General features: G+C 40.2%; 2 protein-coding genes and 3 long non-coding RNA genes across 8 annotated transcripts; all 5 read left to right on the top strand.

Moving 5' to 3' along the window:
* Positions 1 to 381: 381 nt before the first annotated feature.
* Positions 382 to 867, top strand: LOC120730270. Its single transcript, XR_005695115.1, has 3 exons — positions 382 to 433; positions 593 to 673; positions 757 to 867. It is a non-coding gene; the product is annotated as an uncharacterized LOC120730270 (long non-coding RNA).
* A 2,036-nt stretch (positions 868 to 2,903) lies between these two features.
* On the top strand, positions 2,904 to 6,681 carry LOC120728188 (von Willebrand factor A domain-containing protein 5A-like). 2 transcript variants are annotated; one of them, XR_005694796.1, is made up of 4 exons: positions 2,904 to 3,221; positions 3,744 to 3,867; positions 3,974 to 4,097; positions 6,330 to 6,681. XR_005694796.1 is itself a non-coding variant. In XM_040023333.1 (3 exons), the coding sequence occupies exons 1-3, from the start codon at positions 2,913 to 2,915 to the stop codon at positions 4,051 to 4,053; spliced, it is 513 nt and encodes a 170-aa protein (XP_039879267.1). In that variant the 5' UTR covers positions 2,906 to 2,912; the 3' UTR covers positions 4,054 to 4,171. The 2 variants fall into 2 exon arrangements, 1 of the variants encoding a protein (XP_039879267.1); XM_040023333.1 differs by lacking the exon at positions 6,330 to 6,681 and having other exon boundaries at positions 2,906 to 3,221; positions 3,974 to 4,171.
* Positions 6,682 to 12,945: 6,264 nt separating this feature from the next.
* On the top strand, positions 12,946 to 14,600 carry LOC120723444. 2 transcript variants are annotated; one of them, XM_040018800.1, is made up of 2 exons: positions 12,946 to 13,218; positions 13,972 to 14,600. In XM_040018800.1, the coding sequence occupies exons 1-2, from the start codon at positions 13,143 to 13,145 to the stop codon at positions 14,580 to 14,582; spliced, it is 687 nt and encodes a 228-aa protein (XP_039874734.1). In that variant the 5' UTR covers positions 12,946 to 13,142; the 3' UTR covers positions 14,583 to 14,600. The 2 variants fall into 2 exon arrangements, with proteins under 2 accessions (XP_039874734.1, XP_039878115.1); XM_040022181.1 differs by lacking the exon at positions 12,946 to 13,218 and adding an exon at positions 13,609 to 13,659.
* Positions 14,601 to 14,766: 166 nt separating this feature from the next.
* On the top strand, positions 14,767 to 16,104 carry LOC120729105. The gene is made up of 4 exons (XR_005694919.1): positions 14,767 to 14,795; positions 14,897 to 14,977; positions 15,061 to 15,654; positions 15,908 to 16,104. It is a non-coding gene; the product is annotated as an uncharacterized LOC120729105 (long non-coding RNA).
* Positions 16,105 to 16,141: 37 nt separating this feature from the next.
* LOC120729596 lies at positions 16,142 to 18,877 on the top strand. 2 transcript variants are annotated; one of them, XR_005695001.1, is made up of 5 exons: positions 16,142 to 16,449; positions 16,561 to 16,617; positions 16,725 to 16,854; positions 16,938 to 17,108; positions 18,861 to 18,877. It is a non-coding gene; the product is annotated as an uncharacterized LOC120729596 (long non-coding RNA). The 2 variants fall into 2 exon arrangements; XR_005695039.1 differs by having other exon boundaries at positions 16,774 to 16,854; positions 18,861 to 18,875.
* Positions 18,878 to 19,298: the final 421 nt, after the last annotated feature.

Raw genomic sequence — 19,298 nt, forward strand, 5'->3', positions numbered from 1 at the left:
ATTTACTAATTTTTTTCTTCCCATTTGTCTTTTGTTTTTCAGAGAAAACAGAGAGGAGACAAGGTGACATTAAGACCTAAGACAGGACGGATTGAACCCTTTCTCGTAAAAAGATAAGTATTCACTCTGCTTTTAATCAGATATTGATAAATATCTAAAATTCTGCTCACCTGGTTGATAAAGTTACTAAAACGATTCCCTCTTTACTGTCATTTGTCCTTTAGAGAGAAGATGAGGAGAGTGAACCAGCAAGAATGAACAAAGTGGTAAGTAGTAAATAGTGTTTACGGTTGTTTCTAAAATATCCCAAACATTAAAAAATCGTTGAGGTTTTAACTTTTATCTTTCTTTTCTGCCTCTTGTTTCTAAATGTCAGGAAAAAGAGCCAAGATGAGAAGAAACTCCACACAGAAGATGTTCCCTCAGTAAAATGGTAAATATATTCATCTTGTTATGACGTTTGCTCACAATAACCAGGAGTGTTCCTGTTGTTCTGAAGTGATTCACTCTCATTTGGTGTTATTTGGTGTTTGTCTTTGAAAGGAGAGGAGCAGTAACGACACTGGGAGACAAACAACAGGATGATCCAAAGACAACTGAGGGTCTTCAGAGCAGCGTGAACGGCCGTCACCTGAGAGCAAGACAGTCCTGGCGCCTTTGTGGTTCCCTCCAGGTACTCCAGCTTCATCCCACAGTCCAGAGAGATGCAGTTAGGTTGAATGTGAGTGTGAATAGTTGTCTGTTTCTCTGTGTTAGACTGACCTGTCCAGGTTGTACTCCTGCCTCTGGCCCCATAACAGCTGGGATGGCTCCAATCTTGAATTGGATAAGCTGAAGAAATGGATGGAAGGATGATCCAAAGAGAAACATCAAAGGCCCTCTCACCAGCTTTCATTTATTAAATTTGTCTTTACTGAACGATTTCTGTGTGTGTACTTGCATTGATACTCAGACAACAGCTCCTCTTTCTGTTTGTGCTGGAAGATTCAGGCAAACACATATTACATATAGATTGTTATGATATGACTCAGTTTCACATTTAGTGCTATATGAGAATGATAAGGTCCAGTTTAATAGTATTGCTAGTGTCTAATGAAATGAACACGTGATTTTCTTTTTTTTTTTTTTTTGCCTGTCCCGTTTGGCTCTTTTGCCATCAGAATTATTGTCTAAAGGCAAAGAAAGATGCCCAACGGATTTACTTTACCAAATTGACCATCCCAGCCTTGCCGTAATGGTCCATTTGATTCATCTTTTATTGTTTATTTTATTTCACTTGCTGAATACGGGACAGACTTGACTGGGGGAAAGAAGGGGAGAAAGAAGAGAAACAGCTGAGAAGAGGGACGGGGAGAAGGGCAAAAAACAAAACCCAACAGAATGGGCAGAAAAAGAAAAAGAAAAGAAAAAAAGAAAATGCTTTCTATCACTTCACCCTGGATCACCTGTTGAGAAAGAAAAAAGAAAACAAGCAGAAGAGAACAAGAGTATAGAATAAACAACATCACAATGATATATGGGAATATGACAGTAAATACTAAATATTAAACATTATGTGCAGCACGTAAGCTCGACAGAACACAGTGTGCTTTGAGGTAGGAGCCCAAAAAGGGTGTAGTTTGTGGTGTGATCACCCGTGTGTACACCTGTGAGCATGGACGCGCTTGTTTTTTTAAAAGTTCCTTCATGTCCATGATCTGCTAGAGGCTGTGGGGGGGCCACAGCCCCGTCCTCCAGGGCATGAATCAGGTATGGAGGAGATCAAACCTCCAGACATCCAGAGGCCCCCAGAACACAAGAGACCAAGGAAGACCGACAGAGGGGCAGCCGCGCCACTGTCCCAGAAAGAGCTGAGGAGAGTCCCAGATGAGGGCTCACTCAAGCAGCCGCGGAGCAGAAGCCAGGTGGAGTTGCAGTGACGCGCCCGTGAGCTCCGCTGGCAGCCAGCTGTGCCTGAGTGACCGAGCCCAGGCAGAGAGGCCGGGGGCACCCCCACCTCCGAAGTGGCCCGAGCGAGCCCCAGGATCCAGGCCCCGATAAGCGGCCGCCAAGGAGTGAGCCGGTGTGTACCTGGACGCCCATCCCCAGACACAAAGAACCACCAACGCACCGATGTCTGAGGGAGTCCGCCATTGGCAGGGGAAGTGGTGGTGGGGGGAGATAGGCCTCCAAACCTTGGAGGGCCTGAGATGTCCCCAGAGAGGTGGCGTCTGACACCCAACCTGACATATAGACACAGACATACAGGCACACACAGACACAAACATCCCATTCCCACCCTCATGCTCTCATATGCACTTACTCCACACTCAACCAACGTGGAGACAGACATAAAGAGACGCTGTACACATGATCACACTCCCCAAGCGTACTCTACGAACCGGGTCTAGGTACCCTTGCCCCTGGAGGGGGGAACTGCACCCAGACCCAGGTGGTGTTACCCTTTTCCCTGTCGTGGGGAGAGGCAGACCGCCCCGACTCCGCAGCAGCAGGGAGGCCCCACACTCCAGACCGCAGTCGGACGGCCAACTCCTCCTCCTAGCCCCCCCGCTCCAGCAGGCCGCAGAGAACGGGGGTGAGAGAAGACTCCAAACCTCCCTCCACCCGCTCATTGTAGTGTTGATGCATGTGTGTTCTAAGGTGCATTTAAAACCCAGGAGGGCATGGAGCTACCTGCCAGAGAGCAGCAGGTAAGCGCATAGTCCCTCCTGCTAGCCCTCAATGTCTACGCTTACGGCCACACCACCCTGAACACGCCCGATCTCGTCTGATCTCGGAAAACGTGATTTTCAGATCCAGCAAAGTGAATATCTTTCACTGTGGATAAATTGCATGGAAACGTTTAATGAGTCATCAGCTATTTCACTACAAAGATGATGTGATTAATGTGTTTGATGTGGAGCTCTTATGTAATGATTACATTTTTAAGATGTAATTTTCAAGTGAAAAACATAATATTTATCTGTTGCATAGTTTACAGTGCGGTGTTTTATGCACTGAGTTATCATGTAGAGTTCTGTTTGTCATCTAGCACCATAATCAGGTTTTGTTTTTATTGCATCTTAGATTTTCCAGCTGCTGTGCCTGAGCAGCCACCCAGAGACCCTTTGCTGCAGTTAGTCTCCCTGCAGGAGGCGTCTGGCTGCTGGCTGCTTGATCCAGCTCTGGCTGCTGCACTGGGACAGACCAACGAGGAGGTGGAAAAGTCAAAGCCTGAAAAGGTGCACTGCTGTCAATTTAAATATTAACACAAAATGATGATGTGAGATAAAACAGATTTGATTCTATAATTTGAACAAAAACACATGATATAATTAAAAACACACCATAAAACAAATAAAATGAAGTCAAACTAAACGTAGGCCTGCCTCACAGCCTGAGAATAAACATCTGCATATCAGAAGCTAAAACACTGGTGGTAATCACACTCCTAACCTCCCACTGAGCTGCACCAGCGTCTGATATTATCCAGAAACCACATGGCAGCAGAAATTATTTTCCTCATCAGTTGTTGTAAAAACATGTCAGCACATTATTTTAGAGCATTTATGACATCACAGTTTGGGATTTCATCAGGAAGAGCATCCAGTGTAATAATCTGCCAAATCAAATATGCAGAGCTGCCCACCTTGGTGACCCCGTGTGACAAAGAAGTACACAAACATATGTAATATTACTGGTTGTAGAAAGTAAAATGTGTGTTCTGTCTGTTTTATTTGATTGATTTTGATTTGGGGAATTAGACCAGCAGTGAAGTGTGGGCCACCATTCTGGCTCTGATCTGGCTTCATGGTTTCAAGATGGATGCAAAGGACGAGTGGGAGCTTCTGGCTATGAAGGCTGCCTCGTGGCTCTGTGCTCACAATGGTACTAGCAATGATTGTAACAGATAAAATAACAGCTTTAAAAAACTGTTTCATTCTACAGCTTTCCTCCCACAATCATTATTTTAATATCTGTGTTGTGTTTTTAGCACCGTGTGTGTCAGAGTGTGTGGATGCTGGAAATGTCCTGCTGGGCTGCAGCGTGAAGAAAGAAGCTCTGGGACTCTGAGAGTTTTCTTAAAGTAGCTTCATCTTCAGAGTGAACAGAAGCAGGTCTGCTTACTCCACACTGCCTTTGATACAGAGCTGTTTTATATCATCAACCCCTTTTTATCCATAAAATACTTTCATTCTGCTAATTGACATTGATTGATCCTTGACAGGGCTCTAGACTAACTTTTTGCCATGGGCGTACCGGTACGCCTAACTTTAAAAAGTTAGGCGTACCGGCAGAAAAGTTAGGCGCACACAAATTTTATAATAATTTATATAATATAATGTGTTTTTCTGGATACACTGTGCTTTTTCAGCATTCAAAGATTGATGACACCGTGTCAGAGCACTGGCTATGAATTTCAGAAGGATCAGGCCTTAACTTAACAGAAAAGTTATCAATAGTTATTTTCTTATTACAGCTACATCCACTTCTGTCGTGCCTAGGCTGCTCACTAGGGCTGGGTATCATCACTGATTTCTATAATCCCTTCGATTCCAGTTCTCAAAGTCCCGATTCGATTCAACTTAGCCTCAGACAGTCAGAAATATTATAATTCTGATCATTTATCAGTACTGACTTCATCAGAATTGTGAGCATCACAGCAGATGCCTTTGTGTCAAAGTAACTGAGAATAAAACACAGAAAAAACATGAAGGAGATTTTCCTGGTCTGGCTTTTTATAGCAGATAACCTTAAAAATATTCTACAATGTTCTGCATATAAAGTTTAAATTTCTTCAGTATTGAACAACAGAAAAAATAGGCTTTCTTGTCCGAGGTCATTTAAGTGAAAAAAAGAAAAAGAAAAGAAAAAGACAGCAGCCACAGCGCTGTAAACAGCGGTAGACTGGTGGGTAATAAGCGAATGAATAATACAGAAAACAGAGATTAGAGACGGAAAACTGTTCTTGAAGTACAGAGAGAGATAGAGAGAGAGCTAGCTGTGCATGAAGTGTGATTTTAATAGTCGTGGAAGCAAAACAGCAAAATTCATGACGACATTGATCAAATGTGAAGCGCAGTTTGCTGCTTCTTTTGCTGCTGGCTCGGTGAATTTTGGTTGAAAGAGACAAAACCTGCAGCTCAGAATCAGCGCAAAAAGACGTAATCACAGACCGGACGCATCAGAATCGCTGAGCTCCGACAGCGTGTCCGTCTAAGGCCGTCGGGTGAGAAAGCCGAGAAAGACAAAGCTGATTCTGATGCGTCGGGTCCGCTCTGTGTTTACGTCTTTGTGGGGAATCCGTGTACCTGCTCTCATTTGCTGTTTGGTTGTTGTTGAAATGGTTTTGTGAGCTTTAATCTGAGAATCTGGCGTTTCTGGCAAAACACAGTTATATTTAAAAGTCATTCAGGATTTAATGAATTGATATCGCTTTATTCAAGCTACTCACCTCCCACTTCCACCTGCACCTTCATCTGGACCACGGCGAATCAGAGAGGTCCCGCCCCTTACTATCTCTGATTGGTTTAGTCCACGATAGGGGCAAAATTTGTGTCTGTTGTTGACCACAGGGAAGGTTGCAGATTTTTTTTTTTTTTTTTGCTACCCGAACAGTTGGTCGCACAGGTGCAACCAAATATTTCTTTTTAGTCGCACCACTGAAAAATTTGGTCGTATTTGCGACCAAATTGGTCGCACTCTAGAGCCCTGCTTGAACGTCTTAAGACAGCACATAGTCTTCATTCATGTTTGCTTATTCATGACTGTAGTTAGAGTTACATCTGAATTTTCAAAAACTGCCTGTTTTGTAGTGATTGAAATAATAATTAGCATAAAAAGTTATGAAATCTATGTTTGGTTTTTTATTTCTTTGTTGTAACAATTTTGGAAATAAATTGTATATTGGCGTAAAAGTATCAATATATTTGAGGTTTGAGCAGCAAAGTTGAGTACCAGGGTTTTGCTCCTGAATAACTTCCCAAGTCTTCTCTGCCAATGCCAAATAGCTTTCTGGGTGCTGCGCTGCACTGTCAGAGCACACCTCCTTATCTAAGGTTTTCTGTGTTTCTTATTCTCTTTAAAAGTTCTGCTGAGGGCCTCCTATACTCGAAGTCTAAGAGCCAACTCTGTTCTTTGGCTCGACTTTTTTCCATAATCTTTTCATTTTTGTGAGAAATAAAACACAATTTAAGAACAGATTGTCATAAAAGAAATGACATCAATAACTACACCAAGGACATTCAAAACAAATTTTAAACTTGGCTTAAAGACCATAAGTCTGATCTGAAAATGTCGACCAACTTCAACATTTAGATTGTGACACTAACTTGTCTCTCTTCCACAAGTGTGTTTCTTTTGTCCTGCTCCCCTCTCCCTTAACCAGTTGTGGCAAATGGCTGCCCCTTCCTGAGCCTTGATCTCCCAGAGGTTTCTTCCTGTTAAAAGGGAGTTTTTATTTCCCACTGTTGCCAGGTACTTGCTCAAAGAGGATCATTCAATTGTTGGGTTTTTTTTCTGTATTACTTAGTGTATTTACCTTACAATATAAAGCACCTTGAGGTGACTGTTGTGTTGATTTGGCGCTATATAATTAAAACTGAATTACATCTCTGAAGAAATGTTACATGCATGTTTTGTTGCCTTTTTAAAGTGATGGGGGAATAATTGTAATGGGCTAATAAAGGGACAGATGTGCTCTGTGTAAAGATCAACCCTTTGACCATCATTCACTGCATCATTAATTGCTTTAACTTATAGTCCATAATGCTGTAAAAACAAAAAAGAAAAAGCTGAGTCATTTTCACATTTTTATTGAGGTTTGAATTCAGAAAGTCTGTTGCTGATCTCAGTAAATGTAACAGGATGTCTCCGAAAATTTACAGTTGTGGATAAAACAGGGTGATGTGTTATTGTCAGGTTTGCGTGAATAACAGGACCCAAATGCAGGACTTCCTGAGAAGCCACAGGCAGTTTATTTACTTCACTTACTATTTATATCAGTTGGCCAGCAGTCACGTATAGGTTCAAACAAAATGGCACGAGGCTGCAAAAATATTTATCATCTAGTAATCTTTATTAATGAAAGCATGAGTGTACCCACCAAAACACACCAAAGAACCCAACCCCTGTAACAGCAACTGGCTTCTTTTTTATTCTCTATCAGTCAGGTGAGCATCTGGAATAGCCCAAGTCTGGGGGAAGCAAACCAAATGAGAAACAAAACATCCACATATGCAAACATCAAACCACAATATAACACATGGAAGACATTTATATTTTGTACAAAGTCCTATGAATAATACAATATGTATATGCTTCAGTCAATTGCATATAAATTAGAAACACCAAGAGTGAAACTTCCCCAACCTGGCACTTAGGCCCTCTTCATAATATTTATCCTCCCTCTTGGTACCGTTTTTCCAGAATTTGATCTTCAAATTTCACTGTTTTGCTGATGACACTCAGTTATATCTCTCCTGCAGGCCTGACTCCTCCCTCCCACCTTCTCTCTTACAGAAAGCTTATCCTAATTAAAATCCTGGTTCAGCTCTAATTTTCTTAAGCTCAATGAGGATGAAACTGAAATCCTTCTTATCGGCAGTAAATCCAACCTGCTGAAGGCAAATCATTTCACTCTCACTATTGAAAACTCCAATTTTTCCTTCACCTCAGGTTAAGACCCTTAGTAACCTGTTTAGGGTGACACCATCCTATAAATCTCACATCAGTGATCTCACGCCCTCTGTTTATTTCCATCTACACAACATTAACCAATTACGTCCTTCACTTTCCACCCAGTGTGCATCCATTCTTGTTCAGTCTTGTTACTTCTCGCATTGACTATTGTAATTGTCTCTTGCATGGTCTCCCCCAGAAATCCCTCCACAAGCTTCAACTGGTTCAAAACTTCGCTGCCCGCGTTATTACCAGAAGCCCCTCCTACCAGCGCATCATCCCTATCCTTCAGGAACTTCACTGGCTCTCCGTGAAATAGTATACAAGCTTCTTCTGCTCACCTTCAAGGCCCTTCATAACCTTGCTCCTCCTTACTTTTCTAACCTATTAACCACTAGCTCAACTGCTCACTCACTTCGATCTTCTTCTTCTATCCAACTTGCTGTGCTTTCTTTGCGCCACAGCACCATGGGAAGCAGAGCTTTCAGTTGAACTCTATTTCCTCAGATATAAGACACATTGGTTCTCTCCTCCAGTTTAAATCTCAACTTAAAACCTGTAAAGAAAAGAAAGAAATAATAAAGAGCTAATACACTTTGACAATCAAGTGGACCAGTGTGGCAAAAGCTGTAATGATCCATTTGGGAACATAAATCTGTTGGACTGGTAAACGAATATACTATAATAATACGGTATGAAAAATGACAAACATGAGAATTCTGTGTGTTTTCCTTCTTATCTGCAGACTAACAGTCCACAGGTTTGGTGCTCAGACTGATTTGTTTTCTGGAGATGGAGGAGAGAGAGCACAGAGGACAGCAAGGTGGAGGAGTGAAGGAGAAGGTGGTGCAGCTCAGTGTCCAATCAGGAGTGAGCAGTTCTTTCACTGCCTTCATTGCGTTCAACAAAGACAACGGAGAGGCGATCCAAGGACCTCTTGTCCAGAGAAATATTCCATCAAGTTTTGTTTTGAGTTTTTGTTGTTTTTTTGTTTTTTAAAGCAAACACTAAAACTGTCACCCACACCTCTGAAGATAAAGATTACTAATCATAAATAAAGGGAATATTATCACGATGAGGACACTATCAGAGGTAGTTCAGGGAACTGTTATACTTCATACCAGAAAAAATCGCTTTTTCTTTTCTTGTTTTTTTGGCTTGACTTCATGGTAGGCAAATGAAGAAGAGTGCTTGATTGCGCCTAAGTAAGTAAAAGCTGCAATGGCAAAACAACACACACCTTCACTGCAGATGCATGCACAGAAACCAGTATTTTTTGTATCTTAAATATTAAGTAGTGTGTGTACAGTAGTCAATATAATGGGATGTGTCCTAAAGCAGTGAAAGAAGAACTGAGTTCTTGCAGCATTTTGCAATATTTAGGATTTTATTGAACACTTTTACCTTTCAACATTTGTAACATTAATGAGTAATGAAGCATTGCAGAATAATCCTGTGTTTTTGATTATTTATTGTACACTACAAGTAAACAACAATAAGTTATCTGTCACATCTGTCAGAAGCTTGGATACATTTACTCCTACAAGGATTTTACTCTTATGAAATGTAAAAAGAACACTGAAATTATATTTTACAGAACACTGGAATTATATTTTACAGTTTTTCACATAAACAGTTTTGCTTTGCTTACAGAAACTATAACTTTAATCTCAGCCAAATCGATTTACTCAGGAAAAAATAAAATACTAAAAAAAAGCCAAACGATAACATTTTTAAGTTATCTAAGTTACTTATATATGTTTAACCTGAGTAGCGAAAGACAGCGGTGGGTTTGAAAACGATTTGCGGGAGTCCGGTGTTCTCACGGGCTCTAGTGAGCCTTGCCACCCAGCTAGCTATCGAGCTAGTGGGTAACAGACGTCTCCGACAACGTCGGAGCGCTTTTGAAAATATGTGGTGTCTTGATAAACCGAGCAGATATTTGAGGTTTACACAGTTACAGCCTCACCTGAAAATATGTTAAACGTTTATTTTGTGACCCATAAAGAATAATAAGACTAACTAGCTGCCGCCATTGTTTGGAAACTGAGCTGGGCTGCGCTATGAATTCTGGGACACAGCTTCTTCTTCTTCGGGGTTTAACGGCAGCTGGCATCCTTGTACATGCAGTGCTGCCATCTTCTGTTTCAGTCCGTTATTATACTCTTAAATCCTACTACTTATTCCTGCATCTGTCACGGTTCTGGGTCAGTTTCGAACCAGTATTTTGAGTTTTGATTGTTAGTTTATTTTTTGAATGATTGTTGTGGTTTTGGGTGCGATGATGATTATTATTATTGTTAGAGTTCTATGTTTCTGTTTATTCATGTTTAAGGATTTGTTCTCGGTTGTATCTCACGTTTAGTTTTGTTCAGGTTCCATGTGTCATTCTGTCTGTCTCTCAGTGTCAGGTCTGCGTCTTGGTGTAGTGTTCTCATTTCTTGTTTTATTGTGAAGGTCTGGGTCTCATCTGAGTGTGTGCAGTTTTACCTCTTTTGACAAATTCCTGTTAAATGTATTGGACCCTCTGTTTTTAGGTTTTATTTTTTTCATCTTGACTTCCTTGGAAATGCTAGCAAGAAGTCAGTTCAACAGATGTAACTTATAGTGAGATTCGAGGCGGTGCAGTATTAATATCAGAATCCCTTAGTTTTGATCATTAATCCTCTGGTTGACCCCATCAACTTGCCTCCACCAGTGTGTGAATGTGAGAGTGAATGAATAGTGGCATTGTAAAGCGCTTTGGGTGCCTTGAAAAGCGCTATATAAATCCAATCCATTATTATTATTATTATTATTATATTGCATTTCTTCATCTTAAAATGATGCACAGTCTTTATGTGAAATGTACTGTCTTCTTGATATTTATCAACCCATCAGTTTGTATTTCTGGGTGTTAATAAAGTTCCAACTTTTGTATTGTAACATTTTTGTGTTTTTTTTCTTTAGTTTTTCAGACAACTCAAACTTTTAAACACTTGTAATGAGTTGTGTGTGTGTCTGTGTGTGTGTGTGTGTTTGTAAGAAGTACCACTTTTAACAACTTCATTAATATTGTTTTGTATCATAGTAATAAAGGTTAGTTTTAATGTCTGTATCTCCTCCTTATTTAATCTGGGATGTTCTTTTCTAAAAACCTCAGGATTGTGCAAGTACTTGGTGAGTTTAGAAGGTAAGTGAAACACTAAACAGAAAAGAAAAGAGACAGATGTGTGTTTTCTGTTAATACCATAATTGCAGTCATCTTAAACAAACACATGACATTTCTTTGGCACGATTGCTTTTTCACTGATTTGAAACTTTAATGTGTGGTACAACAATTCTTCTAGTTAAATAGAGCATAGAAAAAAAATACATTGTGTCAAGTTCCCTGGTTAATAAATGGGCTGTCTGTGTAAAAAAGCATAAATGGCTGTTTGTCTTGGTGTATTGGTCTTGGTCTAGATCAATCTGCTGGGACATCTGATTTGAGGACAATCACTTGCTTTTCCAAAGGACACTGACAACCAGACATTAGATGCCACAGCCCTGGCCCACGGTATCCCCCCACCCCCCTCCCCCCATGCATGCGGTGGGCCTTCTGTAGAAAGAGAGCAGCTTAATGAAGGTGACAAGGTGAAAATAGGGTGATTGATGTGCCAGTGCTGTGAGCGCATGTATAACACCACCTACCCAAGTGTTGAATATAAGGAGGCTTTGAAGAATCTACAATAATTGTGTGTTGTTTGTACATGAATCACAATGTGTTACTTCAGAGGTGTGATGTTTTCAGGGTTTTTTTTTTCTGCGCTGCAGAAAATTGTAAAACTACTGTGAACTTGGTGGATCTGTCCAGATCTTTGACTGGAAACTATTTCTATGAATGAGTGGTTCAAAATGTGTAAGTGAAAAGCTGCCATATTTCAGGTCCCACAGTCAAACGAACACTGAGGGATCACTGAGAGCTAAAAAACGGTCTAACTTCTTTCATCTTTAATAAATGATCAGCGTTGCTGCTTTACCGGGTTTAACAATTAAGTTTAACATCCAGGCATCCATGAAAACAGAGTTTATTCAATTTAACTGAGTTAGAGGTTAGCAGGAAGTTAGCTCGCTAGTTTCCACCTAAACATGATCATCATAAGCAGTGTTACCAATTCATACACTGGTTTATCATCTAGACTTTTTGTCTCATGCAGCACCATGATCAGGTCCAGTTTTTATTTCATCTTTGATTTTTCAGCTGCTGTGCCTGAGCAGCCTCCCAGAGACCCTTTGTTGCAGTTAGTCTTCCTCCAGAAGCCATCTGGCTGCTTGATCCAGCTCTGGCTGCTGCACCGGGAAAGAGCAGTGAGGAGGTGGATTGATAAATGAAATTCATAACAAAAATTCATAATGGACTTTTTCCATTTAGGAATAATAAAAATCAGCTTTCTTTTAATTGCTATTAACTGACAGTCAGATAACCAGCTTTTAAAAACATATTCATAAACACTTTGCAGTCAACAAAATTTGCACAGAGGTTATAGATGAAATAAAAAGTATCACGTGTTTTTTTCTAGGTGTGTTTATAACTCTGTTATTGTACATATTCTGTGTTATACATCATAATCATTTCCAGTCTCTCTCTCTCTTTTTTTTTTACTGTTTTAATCTTTATAAACTCTTATTTATTTATTTATTTTGTGATTTCTGCTGCCCTATTGGTCTGGTCTCTCTTGAAAATCTGAGAATGTGATATTCATAATAAAAGGATTTAAAAGTTTACTGCCAAAAAATTATTAAACTTCATAACAGAAATGTGCTAACTGGCTTGAAATAGATTGAAACTGTTATGAGATTGCTTCAGGGTAGCAGACATGACACCGTCTTTTAGGTTTCGCCATCACTTTGTATTATGCGCACAACACCACCCTCCTCTGGCTTCCACGTGAACTTGCACCTTAAACATCAACTGTTTACAAATGTCATGACACAAACAAACGTTTCAATACCGTAAATCACTTTTTGGACTGCGATCACTTTTTGGCACAACATCGGCTCTGATAACATTTAAAGCGCATTGAAAAACTATTCTTTAATGCTAAAAATCCATTATCAATTGTAATTATTTATTTATTAATTTAAATTTCAGATATCGATCTTCATTTTTGTAAACTGGTGAATTAATGATTTTTTTTAAAGAATTAAAACGACAAAGTTTGGCAACATATTTTTATAAAGGATGAATAAAACAGTAAAATAAAATGAGAAACATATATAATTTTTAAAAAGCGATGATAATTAGACGAACTTTATTTTAAATAAATAAAATTGATTTTCGGTGGCACTGGGAGTCATGGTGATGATGACGTGTTTGAGTGCAGGTATAAAAGCAGGAGGCAAACTTGGAATTCGGGTTTCACGTTTGAGCGCAAACAGGAGCTTTTTCCCACTAGTGCTGTGAAAACTCGGATTTTTCAAACTACAGCCAACGTTTGAAAATCTTCAAGAAGGATTTGAAAATGACTTCTACAAACTTCAGTCGCGAGATGCACCTGCTCTCCCTTTTCATTGAGGAGGTGATAGATCAACGCTATGGTGAGTACAGCAGGCTAATATGTCAGAGTGCTAGCAAACAAATACAACTTAGATTTTTGTCTTTATTGTTTGGAAGTAGGACTTCATGAGTGTTAACATTTAGGATGAGATGTTTCATACTTGAGTAACATCAATTTTAACATGTGCCAGTACAACTATAAAGATGGCGCCATGTTTTTTTTTTAAATCGCTGGAAAAAAAAACCAATTGAATGCACGCGCCCTGGAAACGACGTAAGGCATTGGAGGACGCTGACGTCAGCGCGCGGCCGTTTTTGCATGTAGAGGGTTTGAGTTGACATGTTTGGGCTGCTGGCGCTGAGTTATACGTGAAAGTTTCATAGATTGTGAATTTTATAAAGCTGGAGAATTGGAGTTTTAAAAGTTCACAGAGTCGCTGGATGAGTTTGAGATTGAAACAGTGTGTGCCTGCAATAAGGAGGTGGGAGGTTTCTCACCTAAATGTAGCTGCTTTATTCTCAAAATATCGATGCTCAACTAATATGAAGATATTACTCCTTAATGTGAATGCGTATTAAAACCTCAGTGAAAGTCCATGCAGCCTTACACCGCATGAAAACTTTTACCAAAAAATGTGAAGGCTTTCATAAACATGAGTTCTGCTGGGAGCTTCTTACTGTTTGTGTGTGGAAGAGCTTATGATGATGTAAAGCCATGTCTGGACAATTTAAATTCAGGCTTTAGTTTGTGTGATCACATGATTAACGTACACGCATGCTTTGCTTTCTCGTAGCTGAGCTGGTGAGTCCAATCACTGCTCCTCAGATGGTCGTCATTAACTTGAGGAACCGTGAACTGAGCAGCAGCCAACTGGACTCCATGTCCCACCTGGTCCTCACTCTTTACCATAACCTGGTGACGGGGTCCAAGGACTTTCCTTACATACCTTTTAAAGGATTGTTCCACCGGGACCAGGTGACGACACCATTTGTCCATGTGAGGCAGAGCCAGAGAGAGAACACCACTCCTTCTCCTCCTACGGACTCACCAGCTGGCATGATGCTGCCGCCTGCGGGCTCCAGCTCTCATCCACGCTTCCTGACTCCAGTTCTTCCAGAGAAAGCGGATCTTGCTGTGCTGAAGGCAGATCGGAGGAACTGTGTCGGCACCTTGACTGTCGACGGCCTCCTCGTCACCAGAGTCATCTCCACTGTTTACCGAACAGAGGACACTGAGATGACGAACCGCTGGAGAATAACAGACTACAGCGCGGACGGCAGAGTTCTCACTTCGGTGCTCTGCCGTTTTCTAAATATGTCGGCAAAGCGTGCTAAGAGGAAGGCTCCGGAGGAAGAGAGCAGCATCCGGAGCCCGACTCCAGCAAGGAAGCGCTTGAGATTATAATACAGTGAAGCATGTCGAACGTCAGCAAGCCTGAACAAAGTGGTAAGTAGTAAATAGTGCTTAAGGTTGTTTCTAAAATAATGTCCTAAAATATTTGAAAATCGTCGAGGTTTTAACTTTTATTCTTTCTTTTCTGCCTCTTGTTTCTAAAAGTCAGGAAAATGAGTCACGCTGCGAAGAAACACACACAGAAGATTTTCCCTCAGTAAAATGGTAAATATATTCATCTTGTTATGACGTTTGCTCACAATAACCAGGAGTGTTCCTGTGTTTCTGAAGTGATTCACTCTCATTTGGTGTTATTTGATCCAAAGACAACTGAGGGTCTTCAGAGCAGCGTGAACGGCCGTCACCTGAGAGCAAGACAGTCCTGGCGCCTTTGTGGTTCCCTCCAGGTACTCCAGCTTCATCCCACAGTCCAGAGAGATGCAGTTAGGTTGAATGTGAGTGTGAATAGTTGTCTGTTTCTCTGTGTTAGACTGACCTGTCCAGGTTGTACTCCTGCCTCTGGCCCCATAACAGCTGGGATGGCTCCAATCTTGAATTGGATAAGCTGAAGAAATGGATGGAAGGATGATCCAAAGAGAAACATCAAAGGCCCTCTCACAAAAAAAAGATAAGAACTCATTTTACACATTGTTGAAACATCCTGAAAGTTATTTGTTCTGTTTAGAAACTTGTTGAACTGTCATTAGAGTTTGTTTCGACTTGTTGTTCATTTCTTATTCGGTTCAGCTGTGTTTCTATGTGTCCTTAGTTCCCATAATCAGCCTCCTGTGTGTAAATATTGTGTCAGTCTCCCTTTGTCCCTTGTCAGAGTGTTATCTCCGTCCCCTCGTGTTTCCTTGCCTCAGTAGTTCTGTTTCCTATAGTTTTCCCCCAGTATAGGTTTTGGTTTGACTTTTTCAGTTCCCTTTGTCAGTCTTTGTATTTAGTATTTCCTCATCAGTCTCATCACTTTCCTCTGCAGAGAGAAAACAATAAAAAGAGAAGAGGTCTTTTTATTGTTTTCACCAAATAACACCAAATGAGAGTGAATCACTTCAGAACAACGGGAACACTCCTGGTTATTGTGAGCAAACGTCATAACAAGATGAATATATTTACCATTTTACTGAGGGAACATCTTCTGTGTGGAGTTTCTTCTCATCTTGGCTCTTTTTCCTGACATTTAGAAACAAGAGGCAGAAAAGAAAGAATAAAAGTTAAAACCTCAACGATTTTTTAATGTTTGGGATATTTTAGAAACAACCGTAAACACTATTTACTACTTACCACTTTGTTCATTCTTGCTGACGTTCACTCTCCTCATCTTCTCTCTAAAGGAAGATGCAAACGCTCTCATTGTGAAAGATAAGTATACATCCATCTAACCTGCGACTCTGTCACAACTCTGATCAGCAATTCTTTCAGGTTTGTCTGTTTTGATGATGTTATTAATTGTTATTATCCTTTATCCAGGTAACTTTCAGAGAGGAGCGGAGGGAGGAGCGAAGCCAGCGTGCTCTGTAAACTCTCATTAAAAAAAGATAAGTAGATATTGATTTTATATTATTATGACAGCTCCTCAGTGAACACTTCCTCTAGTTGCTGAAATCATTTACTAATTTTTTTCTTCCCATTTGTCTTTTGTTTTTCAGAGAAAACAGAGAGGAGACAAGGTGACATTAAGACCTAAGACAGGACGGATTGAACCCTTTCTCGTAAAAAGATAAGTATTCACTCTGCTTTTAATCAGAATATTGATAAATATCTAAAATTCTGCTCACCTGGTTGATAAAGTTACTAAAACGATTCCCTCTTTACTGTCATTTGTCCTTTAGAGAGAAGATGAGGAGAGTGAACGTCAGCAAGAATGAACAAAGTGGTAAGTAGTAAATAGTGTTTACGGTTGTTTCTAAAATATCCCAAACATTAAAAAATCGTTGAGGTTTTAACTTTTATTCTTTCTTTTCTGCCTCTTGTTTCTAAATGTCAGGAAAAAGAGCCAAGATGAGAAGAAACTCCACACAGAAGATGTTCCCTCAGTAAAATGGTAAATATATTCATCTTGTTATGACGTTTGCTCACAATAACCAGGAGTGTTCCTGTTCTGAAGTGATTCACTCTCATTTGGTGTTATTTGGTGTTTGTCTTTGAAAGGAGAGGAGCAGCAACGACACTGGGAGACAAACAACAGGATGATCCAAAGACAACTGAGGGTCTTCAGAGCAGCGTGAACGGCCGTCACCTGAGAGCAAGACAGTCCTGGCGCCTTTGTGGTTCCCTCCAGGTACTCCAGCTTCATCCCACAGTCCAGAGAGATGCAGTTAGGTTGAATGTGAGTGTGAATAGTTGTCTGTTTCTCTGTGTTAGACTGACCTGTCCAGGTTGTACTCCTGCCTCTGGCCCCATAACAGCTGGGATGGCTCCAATCTTGAATTGGATAAGCTGAAGAAATGGATGGAAGGATGATCCAAAGAGAAACATCAAAGGCCCTCTCACCAGCTTTCATTTATTAAATTTGTCTTTACTGAACGATTTCTGGTGTGTACTTGCATTGATACTCAGACAACAGCTCCTCTTTCTGTTTGTGCTGGAAGATTCAGGCAAACACATGTTACATATATAGATTGTTATGATATGACTCAGTTTCACATTTAGTGCTATATGAGAATGATAAGGTCCAGTTTAATAGTATTGCTAGTGTCTAATGAAATGAACACGTGATTTTCAGATCCAGCAAAGTGAATATTTTTCACTGTGGATAAATTACATGGAAACGTTTAATGAGTCATCAGCTATTTCTTTACAAAGATGATGTGATTAAAGGTTCTCAACATGCAGGTCAGAAGTTTTGCTCCATCCTGGATGTTAAATGCTGATCAATGTTTACACATATCTGCACATTTCTAACAGCTCATTTCACAGGTCATCAGTCTCCTGACTGCATATGCAGAGTTTTATCATCACGTGTTCATGGCAGACAAACATAATTATGAATTCTTGTTTTAGTTCCATTCAGTCACTCAACATCAGGTGTCTGCTTGTCCTGAGCTGTGAGAACTACAGTGAGTTTCTTTCCTCTTTAGCTTAGTATTAATAAACCAGGTTGTAGGTGGGCACCTGCATCAAGGAGTCAAGAAGCATATTTTATGTTTAATGGTGAAAATAATGGATTGTTGTTCATTTGTTTAATGGAAAGACTGAAAGTGTGGCCTGGTGTTGACTTACACTTATTCAAAGTGATGAAGTACCAACAGATACTAAAAGTCACAGCCTGAAACACGTCAACTGCTTTATTATTTCTGGTTTTAAATAAACTGTAAGAGCAATGTGCAACAACAAAGAAAAAATCCCTTAAATAAAACAGTACCTAGTTCATATGTTTTAAGTTCTAACTACTAAATAAAACACAAAAAATATCAGAGAAATGCTTCAGTACTGTAAATTCATAGAGGTAGGTGCAATAAGGGAACATGATTTGTAAATCAGTCGAATAATTAAGTAGAATAATTTGTTCTGAAAACTGTAAAACTGTGTAAACTCTTTGGTAAAAACAGGAAGAACTACATTTGAAAATGAATGATTGGAATCCAAACATTTGACTTTTGTTTTTCCTCAATACTCCATCCTCCTCTTAACATTTTTGTTTTCCAGCTTTTTTAGAGGGAAAATCATTTATTACATCACTGCAAGAAATCTGATGGCCAACTTTGTTATTAATACTTGTTACTGTCGGTCCACTCAGTCTTTCTTGTGCCGTGGAAGGTCTGTGGTAGTTGTTTAAGTACACAGTGAAGGGCAGATGATGCTGCCGTCTCCCTGTCTGCTGTGTCCTCTCATCTACAGAAGTCTGGACTCGTGAGCGAACGTGCCAAATAAGAACTAGCAAGTATGCATGTACGATCTCTTTACTTGGTACTGAGAGATGCCATCTAAAGGAATCGACTCTGGACTAAAGCAGCGGTTTAACCGTTTCATTGTTAGCCCCGCCCCCTAACTCTGATGGGTGAGGTTGACGGATGAAATAAATTCATCATCATCATCACAGTAAACATGGAAAAAAAAAAATTAATTTTTCCTAAAAATGAATGAGTTGGTTTTAAATGAATTAACATTTTAATTATATATAATAACTCAACATTTTTCTGGTTAGGTTCTGTGGCGGAGGTGTGGTCCCGGGCGCGGCTGCAGGGGAGGAGTGGTGCAGTGGGCTCAACGGGGCGGTGCTGGAGATGCCGGTGAGAACAGCTGATGGCGATTTGGACTGATAATGGTTTCCTTCCCTTTTTATAGTGAGACGGAGAGGAGCGGAGGGAGAGGGAAATCAGCTGGGACCAACAGCTGTCAGACTGTGTTCATATCATAACCTGGGAAAACTATAAATAAATGTGGAAGCTGATGATAAAGACCTGTGTGTGTGTGTACCTGTGTATAGTGCATTTCACAGGTTCATTTGGACATCGAGCAGCAATAGGCTTCTTCACCACATCTAAAGGAGAATCACACTTTTGGCATAGAGGGAACCTTAACAGGTCTCCTGGCACTGCCATTTCTTGCCATTAAGTAATCTTTGCCATCACTGTTATTTTCTTTAACATTTTTAGTTCTGAGCGAGCTCTCAGTAGCTTAGGCAACTCATTTTTCTTATTTTGAAGTTTAACATTTTCTTCTTGTCTCTGTTTTAACGCTGCACTAAGCTCACTGTCAGGAGGAGGATTCTTGGACCTTTGG

This window comes from Simochromis diagramma, unplaced genomic scaffold (assembly GCF_900408965.1).
Source record: "Simochromis diagramma unplaced genomic scaffold, fSimDia1.1 OVJJ01000353.1, whole genome shotgun sequence".
In the NCBI taxonomy this organism is placed as follows: Eukaryota; Metazoa; Chordata; class Actinopteri; order Cichliformes; family Cichlidae; genus Simochromis; species Simochromis diagramma.

Coding starts and splice junctions, on each gene's coding strand:
- LOC120728188 (XM_040023333.1), top strand. CDS start 2,913: ATGATTACATTTTTAAGATGTAATTTTCAAGTGAAAAACATAATATTT. Junction 3,222..3,743: donor AAAAGTCAAAGCCTGAAAAG/GTGCACTGCTGT, acceptor TTGGGGAATTAG/ACCAGCAGTGAAGTGTGGGC. Junction 3,868..3,973: donor GTGGCTCTGTGCTCACAATG/GTACTAGCAATG, acceptor TTGTGTTTTTAG/CACCGTGTGTGTCAGAGTGT.
- LOC120723444 (XM_040018800.1), top strand. CDS start 13,143: ATGACTTCTACAAACTTCAGTCGCGAGATGCACCTGCTCTCCCTTTTC. Junction 13,219..13,971: donor GGTGATAGATCAACGCTATG/GTGAGTACAGCA, acceptor GCTTTCTCGTAG/CTGAGCTGGTGAGTCCAATC.